Raw genomic sequence first — 21,832 nt, 5'->3', positions numbered from 1 at the left:
AAAAGTGTGTTTTTAGTCTTGACTTGAAAACTGTAATGGACCCAGATTTCCTGATAAACGAAGGCTGAGCATTCCAGAAAAAAGCCCTGCCTCCCGTGTTGTTTTGTTGACCCTAGGAATAACCAGCAGCCTCACATCCTGTAATTTCAGAGTGTGGTTTGGAAGATACGGTGTCAGTAACTCCTGTAAATAATGAGGTGCTAATCCATTCAAGGCCTTATAAGTTAACGGCAAAATCACCATTTAAAAAAGTACATTACAATAATCAATTCTAGATGAAACAAAGACATGTATTATTCTCTCGGCATCAGATACAGAAATAATTAGAACATAAGAAAGTTGTTTGTTTGGTTGTTAGTAGCTTATTGATCCCAGAATCTCATCAAGCAGCTTCTTGAAGGATCCCAGGGTGTCAGCTTCAACAACATTACTGGGGAGTTGGTCTAAGTTTGGCTATATTTCTCAAATGGTAAAAATATACTTTAGTAACTTCCCTAGTATGAGTCTAAAATGATAGATCAGACTCAAAGATTACCCTCAAACTCTTAATTTCGAGTTTAAATTTTGATGAGAGACTGCAAGGGTCGTGCTCATGTAATCCTACATTTCCTTTTAGTTGGTTCTGTGAGCCCACTAGCATAACCTCTGTTTTATCTCAATTCAACATTAGGAGATTCTGTGACATCCAATGCTTGATGTCTGTAAGGCAAGTAGCTAATAACACCCAGGCAGAAGAATGTCCTTGCTTTAGGGACAGATAATAGCTGGTTATCATCATCATAGCTGTATACAACTGTAAGTTGCCCTGGGTAAGGGTGTCTGCTAAAATAAAAAAATAAAAAATAAATAAAAAAATAGTAATCCCTGGGCCTGTGGTTATTATAGCACAACCAACACCCTTATTGCTTTCCCGACCTGGCGCCTGACAAAAGAAAGTTTACTATTCCCACTATACTAGGTGGAGTTTTCTGATCTTTTTGAGTACCCAAAATACATTTCTCAATATAATATTAGGCTGTTTTTTCTCTGTGGGTATTTGATATTGTACACAAAATACAAGGAAAAAAGAAGCCCAAATCTCTGGGTGAGGGCCTCAGGTTATTATTATTTGTTTATTTAGCAGACACCTTTATCCAAGGCTTACAGAGACTAGGGAGTGTGAACTATGCATCAGCTGCAGAGTCACTTACAATTATGTCTCAGCCGAAAGACGGAGCACAAGGAGGTTAAGTGGCTTGCACAAGGTCACACAATGAGTCAGTTTGCTGAGGTGGGATTTGAACCATGGACTTCCTGGTTACGAACCCTTTTCTTTAACCACTGGACCACACAGCCTCCTCAGCAAGTAGATGTTGTCCATTCATTCTCAGACCAATTTTTGTATCAAGATGGAAGGGGTTTCCCTGGATAAGGACAGGTGTGGGAGTTGTAGGGTCCTTAAAAAAAAAAAAAAAAAAAAAAAAAAAAAAAAAAAGAAAAAGAGAAAAATAAATCACTTACACTGTATTTTAAAAATAAAATGCTGACGCAGCGTCTTAGGTTATATTGTGATCATCTTTATTTGCATATTCCCATTCCCTTAATTCTTCAATTTCAACACCATCCCTCTCCCCTGATGTAATAATTCATAGCTGTTAGTTTTTAATACTTTTCATGTATTGTATTTGATGCCATGGGCTAGAAGAATTGGAGGTAATTCTATTTATAAATTCACTGTTTGGCAACAGCAGTTTATATATATATATATATATGAGAGAGATATATATATATATAGATATATAGAGATATAGATATATATATATATATATTCCGAATGTTTTCTTTAGAGACAAAAATCCAAAGTTTTTAATACAGGTGATTTATTTATTTATTTATTTATTTATTTATTTATTAATTAATTAATCATTTTCAGCATCTTTAAACAGCTTGTTCAGTGGTAACCACGCACTGGATACTGAAGTAAACTGCAGCTACGTTCCAGCATGAATGAGACACGGACAGTGCGCCACGTTCAACCTTGACCTCTGTACACCAGAAGCAGTTTAAAGTAGATTTATGTACATTTAAAGCAACATTGTCTTTGTTCATGATTATATATGATAAGTGTATTAGTTTGGTTCTCAAACAAACAAACAAAAAAATCCTTGCATGTTTTTTGCCCCGCCCCAAGTGTAAAACCGAATATTCTCTGACAGCATATAGACAGTACGTGTTTTCCGCAGCAAACAGATTCTTACGGTCTCTGTTCATGATGAGAAAGAGTTTAACTGAGTGCATTGTTTCGATATGTTTGATTGGTCTCGCAGCAGTATGGGTAAAAATAGACTGAATGGCCTTGCCCTGCTAATATGTCCGGACATGTCCCAGGAGGAAGTGTTACAGCGTTTTAATAGATCAGGCCATAGGAGGATTAGCAAACCCTGATTTAAAGTAAAGTCTTCTAAATCAGTTTTTAATTGTGGCATCATACAGTCTCAGCAGTCCGATCAGTCTTAGCATTAGTATCAGCAACCAGTCCCAGCAGTAGCAGCAGTGGCAGCACCAGTCTTACCAGTTCCAGCAGTAGAAGCACCACTCTTACCAGTCCCAGCAGTAGCAGCACCAGTCTTACCAGTTTCAGCAGTAGCAGCACCAGTCTTACCAGTCCCAGCAGTAGCAGAACCACTTACCAGTCCAAGCAGCACCAGTCTTACCAGTTCCAGCAGTAGCAGCACCAGTCCTGCCAGTCCCAGCAGTGTCAGCATCAGTTCCAGAAGTAGCAGCACCAGTCTTACCAGTTCCAGTTGTAGCATCAGTGTCATCAGTGTCAGCATTAACTTCAATAGCAGTGAACCAAACGCATGTCTCTCAATGAAGGTATAAACCCATCTACGTGTTCATATCTATAACTTCTATTCTTCTTGTCCTTTTAATATCACATATTTCTAACAGTGTGAATAGGGTAATTTTAGGAATTTGTTGTATCGCTTTGCAGTTTGCATTAATAGTCTCCAGGCTTTAAAATATGATAAATTTCACCTTCGTAACATGAACAGGATATGCACAGGGTTTTGTTTTTTTATATGCTATATGCTGTTTGTTGGCAACTGAAACTGCCCCTCCTCTAAAGTGATCAGATTGATTAGAGGTACAGTACTTGTGTCTCCCAATACCAATGCATCAAATTAACTTCATATGCAGAATTACATTGATTTTTTCTATCATGTGCCTCTTTTTCTTATTAAATCTGTTTGTGTGTTTACGTCTTTGTCTACATGCCTGGTGACATACGAACAGAAAAATAGCTAAGCTTTTCTCGGCAGGCAAATGTTTATGTTTATAATGTTGTGTGCGAGCAGGAAGGCGTGGCCACTGGACTGTGTGTGTGTGTGTGCGCTTTGTGATTTGTGATTTGGTGTTGAATGTTATGTTAATGTTCTGTTGTTAGGCACACTGGACCTGCAAGGCGGTGTAGCCTACATCCTAGCCCGCGAAAGAACGTTTACACAACTGTTCAAGTGATGCGCACCATTTCAGACGCTGTCATATATTGACACCGTAAACTACAATACTTAATGCTTTGTCACACAATTACCAGGAATTATTCAGTACTGTATTTTAACGTTGTTTTTTTTTTTTACAGTAGTACTAAAATAAAATTGTTTTCAGTTTGCATGAGTGACAAATTATATTAAACACCATGGTTTTAAAAGAACGTCGTTAAAAAAGTATCATTTAGTCAAGAGAAAAAGATACAGTAATTTGTGTTTTATTATTTTCGTACCAGAACCGCCCGAGAAATCGTAGCAGTGAAGCAAATCTTATATTTACCTCATACTTAATACTCATGTATCCTAGAAATCGTCATTAAACAATAGACTTAATGAAACATTTTACGTCAGAAAGTTCCCAGAAGTATCATAAGTATTACCTTTTTCCTCTCTCAGTTCAGGCCAATTGATTATCGTCATCAGGTTTAGTAAAAAAATAAATAAATAAAAAAAATTACCTCAGAAATTCTATCATTGACCTGCATCATTAACAAAAGCAAAATAACCTTTTTTTTTATTTTACTCGTGGATGTTGTACAGTCTTTAGTTTATATTTTTCATTCATTCACACAAATAAAGATAATTAGCGTTATTAAAAGGTTTTACTCACCTCTCAGTGAAGAAAGCTCTCCCGCCTGTGAAGAAACGTTGAACACCTGCCTCGCGCTGTGGGTTGCGATGGCAGCTGATTGGTTGAGAGGGCAACCGCTGTTGCTGGGGCATTTCTTCGTGGACCGCGCTTTTTCTACATTTAGTAGTTAAAACATTTCAAACAGCCTTTTGCCAGCGATAGCATAATGTATTTATTTATTTATTTATGTTGTATTGTGTTGTGCAGGGGCATCTTGCCCTGAGGTTTTATTATTGTGTTGAACGTCGTATGGGTTTCTCCTACATATTTATCCAATTAAAGGTTCTCTTCAAGATGGATACAAATGGAAATAAACTACAATACACATGTTATACATACATATACTATTATAAATTCTAGTTAAATATTTGGCAAAATATTATCTGCTCTTTGATTTCCTCTCAATACCGTGTACAAAATTATAACCATTTATGGTGTTTACATTTTTATGACAGACTTTTTCTCTCATCATGTATTGTGTATTAAAAATTGCGATTTGCACATCAATATTGTAGAGCACAATTTACAATGTATTGATATAAAGAGTTCTAAGATGAACCCTTTGCAATATTATATTAGACAGAGCAACCAGAGGTTCCCAAACGAACCCTTACTGAGAAAAAAAAAAACTTGCAATAGAACCCTAAGGTTCCCTGAGGAACCCTCAAAGAACCCTTACATTTTAGAGTGTAGTTTTGAATGTTATTTCCGAATCTCTCCTTTAACATGTCTGAAGGGGACACTGTATTACTTAAAACGTGAATGAACGTCTTAAAACGTGTTAACAGTGAGCAGATACCTTGGGATTACACACCATGTTGAGACGCATTGATTGGACTAATGTATCCGCAGGCGACCTAAGACTCACCGTTTCAACGGTGTCAGTAGTGCTCAACAGAAAAGAATGCATACAGAAAAATATTGTATACTGGCCATGGGCTTTGGTTTTGCCCAGAGCCGTAACTAAGCATTTAGCTACCGGGGCATGCAAATATATATATATATATATATATATATATATATATATATATATATATATATATATATATATATATATATATATATATATATATATATATATATATATATATATATATATATATATATATATATATATTTATTATTATTATTATTATTATTATTTATTTCTTAGCAGACGCCCTTATCCAGGGCGACTTACAGTCGCAAGCAAATACAAATACATTCAAGTGTTACAATACAATTCATACAATAAGAGCAAGAAATACAATAATTTTTTCAAGTGTGACAAACCACAATTCAATAATACAGCAGATAATAGTTAAAGTTACATCAGGATATGATTAAATAGTGATAGTTACATCAGGATATGATCAAGTACAAAATACTACAGGTTAAACACTTGGCAGATTACAATATTCTGAAGTACAGGATTAAATGCAGTAAAATAGGGGGCAGATAAGAGCAAAATAAAGCACATTTAAATGAAGGGTGATAGTGTCCCAGGATACAACAGAGGAGTTCTACAGGTGCTGTTTGAAGAGGTGAGTCTTAAGGAGGCGCCAGAATGTGGTCAGGGACTGGGCAGTCCTGACATCTGTAGGAAGGTCGTTCCACCACTGCGGAGCAAGGGTGGAGAAGGAGCGGGCTCGAGAGGCAGGGGAGCGTAGCGGAGGTAGAGCCAGTCTCCTAGTGCAGGCGGAGCGGAGAGGTCGAGTGGGGGTGTAGGGAGAGATGAGGGTCTGGAGGTAGCTGGGTGCAGTCTGGTCAAGGCATCTGTAGGCTAGTATAAGAGTCTTGAACTGGATGCGAGCGGTGATCGGGAGCCAGTGGAGCGAGCGGAGTAGTGGAGTAGCGTGGGCGAAGCGAGGTAGAGAGAACACCAGACGAGCAGCAGAGTTCTGGATGAGCTGGAGCGGACGGGTGGCGGACGCAGGGAGGCCAGCCAGGAGGGAGTTGCAGTAGTCTAGGCGGGAGAGTACCAGGGCCTGGACCAGGAGCTGGGTAGCATAGTTGGTGAGGAAGGGTCGGATTCTTTGGATGTTGCTCAGGAAGAATCAGCAAGTGCATGCCAGAGTGGAGATGTGCTGGGAATAAGAGAGGCAGGGGTCCAGGGTGACTCCAAGGTTCTTAGCGGAGGAAGAGGGAGAGAGTGTGGTAGATTCCAGAGGAACAGAGATAGAGAGATCAGAGGAGGGGGAGGAGGAGGGAAAGAAAAGGAGGTCAGATTTAGAGAGGTTGAGTTTGAGGTGATGCGAGTGCATCCAGGAGGAAATAGCAGACAGACAGGTAGAGATACGGGAGGAGATGGTGGAGTCAGAGGTGGGGAAGGAGAGGAAAATCTGAGCATCATCAGCATAGAAATGGTATGAGATACCATAGGATGCGATGAGGGGGCCCAGGGAGCGGGTGTAGAGAGAGAACAGGAGAGGACCCAAGACTGACCCTTGGGGGACTCCAGTTAAGAGAGGGTGAGGTGTGGAGGTTGCTCCACGCCAGGTTACCTGGTAAGTGCGGTTGGAGAGGTAGGAGGAGAACCAGGCCAGAGCAGTGTCAGTGATCCCCAGGTCAGCAAGAGATGATAGTAGAATAGAGTGGGCAGCAGTGAGTTCGAGGAGAATTAGGACAGAGGAGAGAGAGGCAGCTCGGGCACACTTAAGTGAGTTGGTGACAGAGAGGAGAGCGGTTTCAGTGGAGTGAGCAGAGCGGAAGCCAGATTGGAGAGGGTCAAGCAGAGAGTGGTTGGACAGGAAAGCAGAGAGCTGGCAGTGTACAGTCCGCTCGAGGGTTTTGGAGAGGAAGGGTAGGAGGGAGACAGGACGGTAGCTCTGGAGGGAGGTGGGGTCGAGGGTAGGTTTTTTGAGGAGGGGAGTGATGGAAGCTTTTTTGAAGGCAGAGGGAAAGATACCAGAAAGTAGAGAGGTGTTGAGGAGGGAGGAGATGAAGGGGAGTAGAGCAGGAGCAGCAGCTTGAAAGAGGTGAGTGGGGAGGGGGTCCAAGGCACACGTGGTGGGTTTGTGACCCTGGAGCAGGGAGGAGAGGTCAGAGTCTGAGAGGGGCAAGAAGGTGGAGAGGGAGGGCGAGTTAGTAGGGGATGTAGTGGGTGTAGGGGTTGGAGCAGGATGGGGTGCGGGGGAGGGAGAGGTGTTAAAGAGTTTGCGGATATCTGAGATTTTAGAAGAGAAGAAGGAGGCAAAGTCGTCAGGGGAGATAGAGGAGGGAGGAGGAGGGGGGAGGGTTTAGGAGGGAGGAGAAGGTAGAGAGTAGTTTACGTGGGTTGTTAGTGGAGGCTTGGATTACAGATTGGAAATAAGCACATTTAGCAGAGGAGAAGGAGGAGAGGAGAGTGCGGTAAAGGTCTAGGGCAGCAGGGAGTTTGGTTCTCTTCCATTTATTTTCAGCAGATCGCAGTGTGATTCTTGCCGAGCGGAGCACAGAGGAGAGCCAGGGATGGGGAGGGGAGGGGCGAGCAGGTCGGGAGGTGAGGGGACAGAGGGAGTCGAGGGAGGAGGTGAGTGAGGAGAAGAGGGTGGAGGTAGCAGAGTCTACGGAGAGTTGTGAAAAGGAGTCGATAGGAGGGAGGTGAGAGAGAGCAGTGGAGGGAAGGACAGAGGGGGAGAGAGAGCGGAGGTTACGGCGAGAGGTGACAGTGGGGGTAGGAGGAGCAGGGAGAGGGGGGAGAGACAGAGAAAAAGAGATGAAATAGTGATCAGAGAGGTCCAGGGGGGTGACAGAGAGGTTGGAGGGGCAGCAGGCCCTGGAGAAGGTGAGGTCCAGTTGACGGCCAGCTTTGTGGGTAGGAGGGGACGGAGAGAGACAGAAGTCGAAGGAGTGAAGGAGAGGGAGGAATCCAGCAGAGTGGCTGGGGTTGGAGAGATGGATGTTGAAGTCACCCAACAGGAAAGTCGGGGTAGACAGAGAGGGGAGGGAGGAGAGTAGATAGTCGAGTTCATCCAGAAAGTGAGTGAGAGGCCCAGGGGGGCGGTACAGAACAATGAACAGGAGTTGACAGGGAGAGGTTAGTTGCACTGCATGAAATTCAAAGGTACTGACAGAGAGGGAGGTGAGATCGGAGGGGACAGAAAAGAGTAAGGAGGGAGAGAGGAGAAGACCCGTCCCACCTCCCCGTCCAGTGAGACGCGGGCTATGGGACAGGACGTAGAGAGAGGACAGGGCAGCAGGAGTAACAGTGTTATCAGGGGACAGCCAGGTTTCAGTAAGAGCAAGGAAATCGAGCGAGAGGTGGGAGGCAAAGGCAGAGATTAAATCAGCTTTGTTAGCAGAAGAGTGACAGTTCCAGAGTGCACCAGAGAGTGTGCGGGAGGGGGGGAGAGACAGAGAAATGAGGTTAGAGGGGTTGGAGGAGCAACAGCGGAGGGAGGGCAGAGGACGAGGACGAGGACAGGAGGACAGAACAGGGATATATATATATTATTGTTCGTTTTTTTTTTTTTTTTTTGGATGGTAGGAGTTAGGATGGTATAGTTTTGAATGTTATTTCCAAATCTCTCCTTTAACATGTCTTGAGGGGACACTGTATTACTTAAAACGTGAATTAACTTAAAACGTGAATTAAATTTTTAAAACGTGTTAAAAGTGAGCAGTTGCCTTGGGATTACACACCAGGTTCAGACGCATTTATTGGACTAATGTATCCGCAGGCGACCTAAGACTCACCGTTTCAACGGTGTCAGTAGTGCTCAACAGAAAAGAATGCATACAGAAAAATATTGTATACTGGCCATGGGCTTTGGTTTTGCCCAAAGCCGTAACTAAGCATTTAGCTACCGGGGCATGCAATTATATAACTTCTTCTAGCTGTATTCTTGATTGAGGTTGTGACAATTCCCATAATAACAGCTAATGAGACCTTGCAGTGTTGTCAAACACCTACTGTACACTTCTTGGGCTTGAATACCATCTCAAACAGAGTATTGTTTTCCAGTCTATGTGTGGTTAGCATACACTTATATAGGCACAAAACCCTTTTACAACTCCGATGGGACTTGTGATATCTTCCATTGCAAGGATGAACAGCACAGGGCAACAAGCAAATGGAAAGCGAAATTTCAGAATTTCGCAAGTCTGTTGTCTAGGTTGCTTTGACAAAGATGAATGCCAAGATTGTGACTCACAAGATAGGATACTTTAACACTGTACATTTCAAAATGCCAAATAGGTTTTTAAAGTTGGGTATTTTTAGAAGCTGCTAATAATGCTAATTAAAAACTGGAAACATCTCAGATATTTCTATGTCATGTACTGAAGCTACTGTTGTGAATGGATTTTTATATCTTATAACTCCTATAAGTTGTGAACATATATTGAGAAATTTTTGAGAGGACTTCATTTCTCTGTAATCCAGGTTCTTACACTTCTTGATTATCTGTCTATCAATTACAGCAAAACACAAAACGTTTGAATACATTCTTATCATTGTTAACAAAACATTCATTAGTTATTTAAAGACTGAACACTGTTTTTATGAATAAAATAAAGTTTGATTTTCAAAAAACTGTTCTAGACTTACCATTCAAGCAGCCCAGTAAAGGTAAGTGATACTTCAAACAGAGCAGGAGATAAATTGTGAAGTAGTCATGTTTATTGAACAGATTTATAAAAGCAAAACACATTAGGAAACCCTGGTTGGTAACAAGTCATCTCCTACTACAGCAAGCTTATATTACATTGGGAAATCACAGAGACTTAAGCACACTTCTAAAATAAAGACGTAAAGATTAGAGATATTGCTTCAATCTCAGTACACAGCTGTATTTTCTTGGTTAAGTTCGAGTGTGTAGGCTTTGCTATTACATTTTTTTTAAAGCTGCCATCACCATAGTATCTGAGCCTCATCTCAAAAATACATTTGTAGTACTGACCTCATATTTGCAGGGTTACTGTGCCAACAAATCTAGTAAATATAGTTATAGTTATTTAATATATACAGTGGCTCTCAAAAGTATTCACCCCCCTTGGACTTTTCCACATTTTATTGTGTTACAACATGGAATCAAAATGGATTTAATTAGGAGTTTTTGCCACTGATCAACACAAAAAGTCCATAATGTCAAAGTGAAAAATAAAATCTACAAATTGTTCTAAATTAATTACAAATACAAAACAGAAAATAATTGATTGCATAAGTATTCACCCCCTTTGCTATGACACACCTAAATAAGCTCTGGTGCAACCAATTGTCTTTAGAAGTCACATAATTAGTTGAATGGATTCCACCTGTGTGCAATTAAGGTGTTTCACATGATTTCAGGTTAAATACACCTGTCTCTGGGAGGTCCCACAGTTGGTTAGTACATTTCCTAACAAAAACTACATCATGAAGACGAAGGAACATTCAAAGCAAATCCACAATAAGGTTCTTCAAAAGCACCAATCAGGGGTAGGATATAAGAACATTTCCAAGGCATTGAATATCCCCCTGAGCACAACTGTGAATCTGTCTAGGCGAGAAGGGCACTTGTCAGGGAGGCCACCAAGAGGTTTGATGGTCTGATTATGGAGATACTGATTTACAAGTGAAGTTGTGAGGCAGGAGTGATTTTAGTGTGTACAAAATTAAGTATACTTACAGTAGGAAGGGTAACGCAACCATACAATATGGCCTGGGGTCAGACAAGCTTATTGAACTCACACATCACAAAAATGTAGAAGCGTCACTGAACAAAATAATTATTTTAACCTTTAACCTATTCTTGCCTAAATTTTCTGAATTAAGTTTCCTTTGCTATACTTATGCGCAGATGTGACTTATGAACATTTCTAGTGTTTTTTTTTAAATTAGCCTTTGCAATTTTCAAAGAAATCATATTTTTTTTTGCGTCCCATATATGGGACGCCAGGCACAGGTGGGTACATGTTTTAATATGCTATATATCTTACCAATAATAATATTCATGAATACTAAATAAAGTAACAAACCACAATATTATATAACAATAACTTTTATTTATATAACAATAACTTTTATTTATTATATATCAATAACTTCCATTTATTATACTTTATATCAATAACTCGTATTGTATAACAAGAACTCTCATTTATTGTAAATCAATTAACTCAAAATAAACAACTTAATTGTATCAACAAGTATGTGGTAAAAAAACATAACTCATAGCAAAACCTACTTTACAGCATGTTATAATATAAGTCACTTGATATTTTTACTTCAACCTGATATTCTGTCAACACGCATTGAAAACGAACTGGGGACCTCTGACACCACTTTGCTAATTACTGTTGGTGGAATGGCTTGAAACAGTCAGTGTGCAGTCCAACATGACATTTGCAACATGCAACTTTAGCCTTCTTGCTGCAATAAGCACACCTTCTCTGCGTCTGATTTGTTTTTGGGGTAGTGACCTTGTTCATCCCGTCACACAGCTTTGGGCATTTTCTCCTTTCTTTGGCGTCCTGCAGTGAGTGGCCGACCAATGCCAGGAGCATTCCTCACCTCAACTGAAAACGTTAGCCTGTACACATTTACCAACTCTCTTTGAAAAGCCAGCAGGCCCAGGGATCTATTCTTGTGCCCTGCAGAGTTCCTATACAGAAGCCATGCATTCTGTATGGCCACATCAGGCATGAACATAAAGGAGGGCACCCACCACTTCTTTGAGCGGATGGAAATTCTGTAGTAGCTAATGTTTTGGTCCACCCCATGTACTTATTGTAGTATCAAATTACCTGTGGCTCATCAACTTCAATCACCACCTTCTCAGCCTGAGAGTAGCGCTTTGCCTTTCCAATAGGCATTACTGGCTGACAATTAGATGACATTGTGACCAAGCTGTTATCATTCCATTCCACAGCTTATAACCAAACTTGATTGGTTTGCTCTTCATGAACTGTTTAGCTGAGTGCTTCCCATAATAGGGAATCATGGCTTCATCTATACACAGATTTTGTTAAATCTGGAAGGCCTTGAGGAATCTCTCATTCATCATTTCATAGAATGGCGTTATCTTGCCAAGCTTGTCTCCAACAGGTAGTCTGCTGTTATCAGCAAGGTGCAAATATCAGAGGATCTCTTCGAATCTATCATGTTTCATCAATTGTGAGACTGCAACATATTACATACATCTTCACTCTGTTATATTACCACAGAAAAAAACCTGTATGCATCTGTGCCTGGCGTCCCATATATGGGACGCTACAAAAACAATGCTCAGTTTAGAAAATATGCAAAAAAAAAATTATAAAATGATTATGTACAGCTACGGCATACCCTAACCAACATAAATCCATGAAAAAATAAGAATGAAAGATAATGGCTAAATAGATTTGCATCAATATCTCTAAGCTATCGCTTCTTTGCGTTTTTTGCTCAATTTGAAAGATTGCATTTGATGCCGAGGGAAGAAAAAACCTGGCAGCCAAATAATAAAAGCAGGAATAATAGAGCTATAAGAGGGGAATATTTTACAGGTTTCATTATTTCATTTCAGTGAACACACACCCGAGGAGATGCACATTTTCACCCTGTCCCATATATGGGACGCTAGGCATTAATGGGTTAAACCAGTAAGCCAGGTCTGTCACCTGAGGAACACTGCAAAATACAAAAAGAAAAACCAAACATTTGACAATAAAAATAAATAAATAAATAAAAGGGAGAAGCACTTATTGACCTAAAGGCACTTGCTTCTGTACTTGCAACTTCTATGACAAACCCTAAAAAGGGTGTACAGAAAATGCAAGCAAAAGTATGTAGTCCTACTACTGCAGGGCACACGATACTCTGCAATGGAGCTCTTGTAAGCTGATTTGGTTTCTGTTTTAAGTCTTCATTTTCAGCTAGTAGAAGCAGCACCTGGCCACCAGTGCAGTCACCCTGTAAGGTCAAGTCACCTATCTCCTCATGTAGTTGCTTGTAAACCAGGCTTTTGTACCTCTCAGGAATGACCTGAGACCTTGTTGTAGTTTTTTCTTTTAAGAACTCTATCCTCATTGAATTGTAATGGGACCATTCTTGAAGCAGACGCCTGACTGGTGTTCTCTCTTTTAATATTATTATTATTTATTTCTTAGCAGACGCCCTTATCCAGGGCGACTTGCAATCGTAAGCAAAAACATTTCAAGCGTTACAATACAAGTAATACAATAAGAGCAAGAAATACAATAACTTTTGTTCAAGTAAAGTACAAGTTTGACAAACCACAATATGTTCTTGTTCCTAAAAGCGTTGTGGTGTACTCTTTTGTACAGCACTCTTTTGATGACAACGTCTTCATTCTGTGCATTTCTGACATCTTTAACATTAATGAAGAATTTGTATGCAGAAATAAATACATTCTTTGACATTAATGATTATCTTGTTAATTGACAATTACTATGCAGGAATATAGCATCAACAACATTACATTCAGGCTCCAGTAGACATGTTTAATTTTTTTTCTTCTCAGCAACCACAGATGCTGATAGTTTTTCATTTGGTCTGGACTACTCAGATGACCATTGGTGCCCGCAGCTGTGTGCACATTATGCACTGTATGTACTATTGGTTTGCAAAATTTTGGCTTCATAATGTGGACTCGCATTCAATCTTGTGCGATCGGTTGACATGAAACAGACATTTTAAGGCTGCTCCCGAGTGGCACATCCAGTAAAGGCACTCCACCCGGAGTGCAGGATGTGCCCTATAGCTTGGAGAGCTATAGGGAGTTTGAATCCAAGCTATGCCACTGCCAACCATGGACGGGAGTTCCCAGTGGGCGGTGCACAATTGGCCAAGTGCTGCCCAGGCGGGGTAGGGGTTAGGTCAGCTGGGGAGTCCTTGGCTCACCGCACACCAGTGACCCCTGTGGTGTCCTCCGACACTGTAAGTTCTAAATATGGCTGTACGGCGGGCTTACAGAGCGAAAAAAGGAGACGGCTGAAGGCACTCATTTCGGAAGACGCAAGTGCACGTCCACGTCTCTCCTGAGTTAGTTTGGGCGTTGCAGTGGTGAGCCAGGTTGAATAATAATTGGACATTGAAAAATTGGAAAATGAATAAAAAAATTGTTAAAAAGAAAAACAGACATTTTAGGCTTATATAATTGTACTGTTTATTTAGTGGTAGTATTGCGCAAACGGAAGCAGATAAGTTTGGTTCCAGAAAGAATGTTACAGAGAAAAAAATCAGTAAAGAAACTGAACCGTGTTTCTGGTACTAATGGCGTGGAGTTTTAAGTGCCGAAAATATGTTGGCAGCATTGAATGTTACCACAGTATTATCTGAATTCTGCTCCTCTTCCAGGATTGAGCACGGTAAGTATGGTAAGTTCACATTTGAAGTTTCATTTGTATTTAAATTATATTGTGACAAAGCAGTGATAGCGGGGTCATACATAGAAAAGTGGGGTTTTGTAATGTATGTCACTGGGCTAGCAATACTGCATTGTCATCTCTGTGTGTATAAACTGTTGAGAACATAAATAAAGGTTTAGTTTAATTTGAAAAGCAACTCGCGATTGTGTTACAAATAATGCACAGGTATAAAGTACATCGCTAGAAAAAGTGGAACAGGTATATTTTCGTTGATAGTAATTTAAAATAAAAAAGCACGGGTTTGTAGTAAATGGGAGCGTGTGTATACCAACTATAAATCCCATGTATCACCACGAATCACTGATCTGGGGAGGCGGGAATTATGGGTATATTAAACGCAGCCAGGCAGTGGAAGAGGGGAGAGCAGAGAGAGTAGAGCATGTAGTACAGTGTCACCGAGGTGTACGTGATTTCGAAAAGAGACGCAACCAGTTGGAGGTGCTGTGGGTGCCAATGAAAATCGTACAAAAACAGTAAGGATTCAAATACTACACTGTATCGCTTAGGATTTAAGCTGGATTGTATTGGAGGTGTGTTTGTGCCAAAACAACAGTGTTTAGTTGTTTATCTGTGCAAGTGAAAAACAGAACAAGCTAATGTTTATGTATGTGAGTTACTTAACAAAACGTCTGCAACTGGTTTTGTTTACCAAGTCTAATTGAAGGCTTGTGTAGTGTTGCAGGACCGCAAAAACTAAATAACATAACTTTTCCAAAGAACTGTAAACTTAAGTGACATTTTAATACCCTGAAAAACAGCCTGTAACAGAAGTATGTACTTGTAACAAAAGAAGTGTGCAACCACAAGACAAACAGGGCATGAGCACACCTGAGTGCTTTTGAGAATGTGTAAAAAGGGACTGTATTAAAATAACCAGATGAAAGAAGATTAAAACAAACCAGGAAGTTTAAATTGTTTTATTGAGGACTTTGTTCCTGCAACGCTGTGCTCACTGCTGTCCTATTCCTGCTGTAGACAAAGGTGCACTTGATTGGCCTGTGATTGGCCTGTTTATTATTTTCCAGTCACCATGTTCTAATCTGACCATTTTATGCAAATCTGAATCCACTTTGTTTTTATTTATAATTTTTGTTACAATCATGATAAATGCATGGATTGAATGATAGTCTATGAAAAATTATTTGGCAGTTTGATCAAACATATTTGGTGACAAATACAATTGTTGGGTGCCACGAAAAAACTGTTTGCAGCCTAGTTGTTCATCTATACTGCCTGACACTGACTTGCTCTGCATGGCCTGTGCTTCTTGGCATGTGATCTGCTGTTCTGGTACTTTTAAAAGTTAACTTCAAATTTCCTGTAGTTCTGCCTTTTGGTATTGCATTTCTTAATTAATTGGAACCTGGCCTTAACTTAAGCCTGCGAACGATATACAACTATCCAGTCTTTCTTATTGTTCAGCCAGTGTCACCAACAGTTAAAATGTCTACTTCACTTGGCCAGGATGTGCCATTTTGTCTTTGTTTCCTTTTACATGAGGAAAGCTAGTTCTTAACACAAGGCTCTGGGTCAAACATTTCAACACTAAACAAACAGTGGATGAATAGACAAACAAACACGGTGAGTCTAAACAACTTATGTTTACATTATTTTACTTTTTATTTTCTCACCCACACCCATTCTCCACTCACCGAACACACAACCCCGAGTGAATGAAACGTGCATCTATATCAACAATTGTGCTGGGATTCAATTACCAATTAATTATTCACTTGAATCCCAGCACGTGAACTAAATCTGTGCAACCCCGTGCTCACATATTAAATACTTTAAATGCACGTGCCTAAATACAATTATACATTTTAAATAACTTGTGCTACACACACCCATTTATAACCCGTGCAGCAATATCTATACACCAACATTAACACACCACACGCAACATATAACACAGAAATGCACACAGGGGCGGGGCACATTGCCACAGTTGCGTAGCTTGGATTGTATTCTGTTTTGTTCAGAAAATCCACATTCTCATTGGGCAGCTGATATCGGCAGTAAAGGTAGAAGATTTTTTAAATCTGTGCGAAAAGGTTAGCATGACCTGCCATAAACCAATGCAGGATTTAGCCATACACTGACCTTTTGACCAGTGTTTTAAGCATTCTCCATTCTGGTTGAACTGCATCAACCTTGCAATTATTCTGTACTAAAAGGTATACCAATTCAGTAAGACTTCTACTTGTTCATCACCAAAGTCAACAGGATTATCAGGCCATGCATCATGGCAGGCAGTTGAAAAACACTGAAACCCCCTCCTCAGTGGAAATCTTAATCATGTAGCCAAACCTTTACTCAAAGTCCCAAACTGTGATTTCAACAATTTTGTGTGTTCAGGTCATTTTTAAATGAACTCTGGGGGGCCCTTAAGTTTAATATCCTGAAATCTACTGGTGGTGGCCCTGCTGATGCCCTTGTCTGACTGACTGCTGCTGTGGATGAGGCTCTGGTTTGGAAGCCACATGTTGCAAACCTTTCTCTAGTTTGCCATTTTGTAATGGCTTTTAATACTTTTAATTGTTAAGACACAGTTCTCAGTAATTGCAACAGCTTTTTGGAATAATTACATTATTATTCTACAGTATAAAGCTAAGCTGTGAAACCTTTGAAAAGAAATCAAATGGCAAATCAAATGGCAAACCCCTACAAAGCAAGTTTTTTCCATTTCCTGTACAACTTGCTTTGGCCTTGGCTCCAAAAGCTGTTTGTCTCTCCACCAATCTGAACATTCTTTGTCATCATTTCCAAGCAAATTCGTGGTTTTGTTTAAGATTCCTTGTGCATGACAGTGAACTAGTTCAGCTAAGCCTACCAGATGATTTACTACCAGACCTGCAGAAACATACCTACAGTACACCATTACATTATCTCTCCCAGCTACATCTGTTCCACAGTCAATCAGAATGGAAATCTAATTTGCACTGTGAACCCCTTTCTGTAAATCACCTCTTATTTCATCCCCAGTTACTTCAATGAACTCGCCACATGCTGTACCGTTGTCATATGTTTTAGATACTTCCAAACCTTTCTTCTTTAACACAATCTAAGAGTTAAATTTAGTGCATAGCAGTTCTTCTACTGCAATCTATAAGCTGCATTGAATTTAATTTAATTCCCTAGTTTTTTTCCTCATTCACTAGCATGTTTATGCTTTCTTAACTCTTTACAGACCCCCCCCCCTCCAGCTACGCCACTGACCTTAGTTGATTAATTATTTTGCTAACTGCACATTTCAGTGTTGAGGTAATCTATATCCTGATGAAAGTAGATACATTTTTTTTTTTAAGATTTAAGAAAAAAAAAAAGTCAATTACAGTACTACTGTTTATTTTTGTATTTATGTGGTCATTTTATTTAAACAGATGAAAAGATTAAGTAATATTTAGAAGAAACATTGTTCTGAATTGTAGCCTACACTGCATACTGTACTGTAAAACAGCAGTACACGACACAGGCAACAATTTTACCTTGAGATTGGGGAGCTACAAAGGACTGTATACTTTGCAGCTTCACTATAGGTAACATGAAACCCTATATTTATTTAATAACCTAAATACCCAATATAAATATATTGAATATGTTTTTATATATGTGTACAGTATTTTCTTTAGTTAAACATGCAGGTTGTGTGGTCCAGTGGTTAAAGAAAGGGGCTTGTAACCAGGAGGTCCCCGGTTCAAATCCCACCTCAGCCACTGACTCATTGTGTGACCCTGAGCAAGTCACTTGTGCTCCGCCTTTTAAGGTGAGATGTAATTGTAAGTGACTTTGCAGCTGATGCATAGTTCACACACCCTAGTTTCTGTAAGTCGCCTTGGATAAAGGCGTCTGCTAAATAAACTAATAATAATATTTGTTATGCACATGTAGCCATTATTTAAAGTCCTCATTTCTGTTTTTGGTTGAATCACTGAATTGCCATGACATTGCTAACAAGTGCAGATTAGAAACATTTCTAGCAATTATTGCCAGCAAGTATTGCTAATAATAATTGCCTAGTGTAAACCCATTGTAACAAGAAGGCTGAGTGTTGACGTTCCCAGACCAGAAAGCTGACAGAGACACAGGTATTAGCAAATGAAGGCGCTGATGCGCCGGTTTTTATTCACACAAAAATAAAACAAAAGATTGTACAAAACACGGCTCACAGAACCACATAAAAGGTTGAACAAAAACAAATCTTGAACACAAAACACCAAACAAATTCCGTGCTGGTCTGCCCAGCAGGAGTAGCAATTGCTTTTACTTTCTGTTTTGTTTTAGATTTTCTTTCAGCTCGCTCACATTCCTCCTTCCAAACACCCACACCGACTGGCAAAAACTGCTAGTTTTTATACCGGTGACCATCTCCAGATTAGCATTAAATTAATCAATGAACATGGAGATGGTCACATTCTGTACAGGGTTTTTAATATTAGCATGGTCGACAGCAACTCTGTTAATTAATTCACTGCTGACCACGCATTCTCACGAGCTGTCTGGCAGAGACAAGCTGCTAACACCACACTGTCAGACCACACTTAAACTAAACAATAACCAATGGACACATTGTATTTTAAATAAACACAAACAATACATATCTTTTAAATAATAATACAATAAACACAATACGTTTATTTACATGCAGGGCTTTTCCCTGCCCCCTAATTATGTGTAGGGCTTTTCTTCTGCCCTGCCACACCCACCGTAAAGGGAAAGGCAGTATTTTAGTGTCAGGAACCAATGGTGCCTCAACCCCAAACATCAGTTGCCAAAACTATTCTTAGGTCAAATGGTGACCATTTTAGTCACAGTCTAGAGCCCTGCTATTGCCACATTGTTTTTTTTCATATGTATCAAATCCTATTTAGGCCCATTTAAGTACATTCTTCATACTTTGCATTATTTATTTTTTTATGTCAGCACCATCTTTAAATATATTTTTAATATGTATCAGTTCTCATAGTTCTAAACAGCATTCTGAAGTTGTTTAAGGACAGCACTGACATAAAAAATGCATGCAAAGTAGGAACAATTTGCAAAATTGCAGAGGTGGACCTACAGTACATAAAGTTTGATACACATGGAAAACATAAGAATGTGACAATAAACAAGTTAATTTCTGCAAATATACCCTATGGTAGTTGCATTAAAGGTGAAACAGTTTCCAAGGTAAATATTTCATTTTGGTCATCATTTGCAGGCAAAATTCCCATCTTCCAGAATGTTGCCCTTTCTCCAAATAACCATCTGAGGTTCACAGATTCCCCACCTCTCCTGCCCCTCTTCAAATATAAAATGATTTATTTGGCTATCATTGCTGTAATCCAATTAGTAATGTCCAATGATTGAATTCCTGCAGTTGTACAGTTGATTTCAGTTGCTGCTTGTTTTAGCGTTATTGGATCCAAATTGTTGGGATTCAAACAGATGTAAACCCTGAATAATAATGTTGTTAGCAATCTTGAGCCATATCACATGGAAATAACTGTAGGTACACATAACGAGAGAAAGAACATTATTGCACATTTTCATTTTTCTACTGTTTTATCAATTGTCTTAGGATCATTCTTTTTTTGTCCAAGCCACTTTTACTCTGGTATTTAAGACAACAGGGGTTGGAACGGAAGCTGGCCTGTGACATCATAGGGCAAAGATCTTTCCATTATTAACTGCTGCGGTGACTACAGACTGGTCACACCAAATGTTTGTTGTGTTGTGTTATGAGTTGCTATCTGAGGGTTTACTTGGGTATGCCAAGTAATTACATCATTATTATTTTTATTATTATTTATTTCTTAGCAGACGCCCTTAGCCAGGATGACTTACAATTGTTACAAGATATCACATTATTTTTACATACAATTACCCATTTATACAGTTGGGTTTTAACTGGAGCAATCTAGGTAAAGTACCTTGCTCAAGGGTACAGCAGCAGTGTCCCCCACCTGGAATTGAACCCACGACCCTCTGGTCAAGAGTCCAAAGCCCTAACCACTACTCCACACTGCTGCCCAGTTAAATTTCAATGTGCTTGTATCATTAATGCTGATCATTAAGCAAATTGAAGCAGCTATTATAAAAGACAGATAAACCCATCACCTACTCTACATTTATACTGACAGTAAGAGTAGGTAGCAGGGCTATTTAAATAACTGGTCCTATTTAAAATGTGGGTGCTCTGAAGTGTGTTTACACCATAAATGTTTTCAGAATACTATTGTAATATTCTAGGTGATGTTTTATGAAAATGTACTTTTAAAATGTTCTGTTACGTTTTTGGAAAACTGCGTTTACATGACTTTATAGGGTGTGGAAATTTTCTTAATTTATAATGAATCAGACAATTCTACTTTTTATAATTTGAATTACAGAGTTTATTGATTAATAAAAAAAAGATTATTCTTAACAATTCATGAGTCAATACATGATTACATCTGTTTATATTCACTGGTTTTTCAAGCTACAGAAGCATCACAATTATTGCAACCCATTCTTCTAGTCGAATAATGATAGTCTAACTTGCAGTCAGTAATTAGCCATAAACCTTCAACTGGGAATGCCCTTTCAGACCCGAGCAATTCAAATAAGTGTAATCCCATTGAAGCTTTTATAGTTGCATTTCATTTGGCTGGGAACATACGCAGTCTTAATCCTATAGAATTCCATACTCTGACATCTGGTTTTGGTTTACATCTGTTTCACTTTAGCTGACACAGCCCTCTCACATATAATGAACCTATACAATGGTAGACCATTTCACCATTCTAACCCTGTACTCCTGTGGGAACAATACAATAGGAAACTTACATACACCCTAATACCAGGCTAACACGGGACTCCTTCCAAATGCATATCTATACACAAAATACATTAGTACATGTTTATTTGAAACCTTACAACATGAAAAATATCAGAATACTTATGCTCATTGCAATCAAACATACAGATTAAGTACTTCTTCAATTAAAATGACTGATTAAAAATACCCTAATTGATGCAAAAAAGGTGATGGGACATTGACACATCACACTTTACATAGAGCAGAAATGTACAGATAGCATTAAAAAAGTGAACACATCAAATAGCAAGAAATATGTTGTTATTTTTCCTGGGTTTACTGTCCTATATTACATCTAGTCCATTCCATGGCAGTTTATCCCACTGTATTCCAGCTGTCCATCGAAACTTTTCCTTTTTTTCTGGATATTCTTTTCAGGTTCCGGAATCTAAATGGCAAAAGCAATAATCTTAAGCAAAGAGACCATTTTTTACAAGTAGCTTAATTACCACAGATTTTGCAAGTACTGCAAACTCTATTATCCAAAACTTAAAATAAAAATTATGAATAATGAGAGTG

General features: G+C 39.3%; 1 protein-coding gene across 3 annotated transcripts in view; it reads right to left on the bottom strand.

Moving 5' to 3' along the window:
- Window positions 1-19,377: 19,377 nt before the first annotated feature.
- Window positions 19,378-21,832, bottom strand: part of LOC117969334 (chitin synthase chs-1-like) — a 33,398-nt gene continuing 30,943 nt past the window's right edge. For all 3 annotated transcript variants that reach the window (XM_059023983.1, XM_059023986.1, XM_059023984.1), the window contains one exon: window positions 19,378-21,701. In XM_059023983.1, the coding sequence (XP_058879966.1) occupies window positions 21,609-21,701 (93 nt within the window). In that variant the 3' untranslated portion in view covers window positions 19,378-21,608. The remainder of the gene's footprint in view (window positions 21,702-21,832) is intronic.

Source organism: Acipenser ruthenus, chromosome 5, assembly GCF_902713425.1.
Source record: "Acipenser ruthenus chromosome 5, fAciRut3.2 maternal haplotype, whole genome shotgun sequence".
NCBI classification, from domain to species: domain Eukaryota; kingdom Metazoa; phylum Chordata; class Actinopteri; order Acipenseriformes; family Acipenseridae; genus Acipenser; species Acipenser ruthenus.
This window is presented reverse-complemented; position numbering and strand designations above follow the sequence as displayed.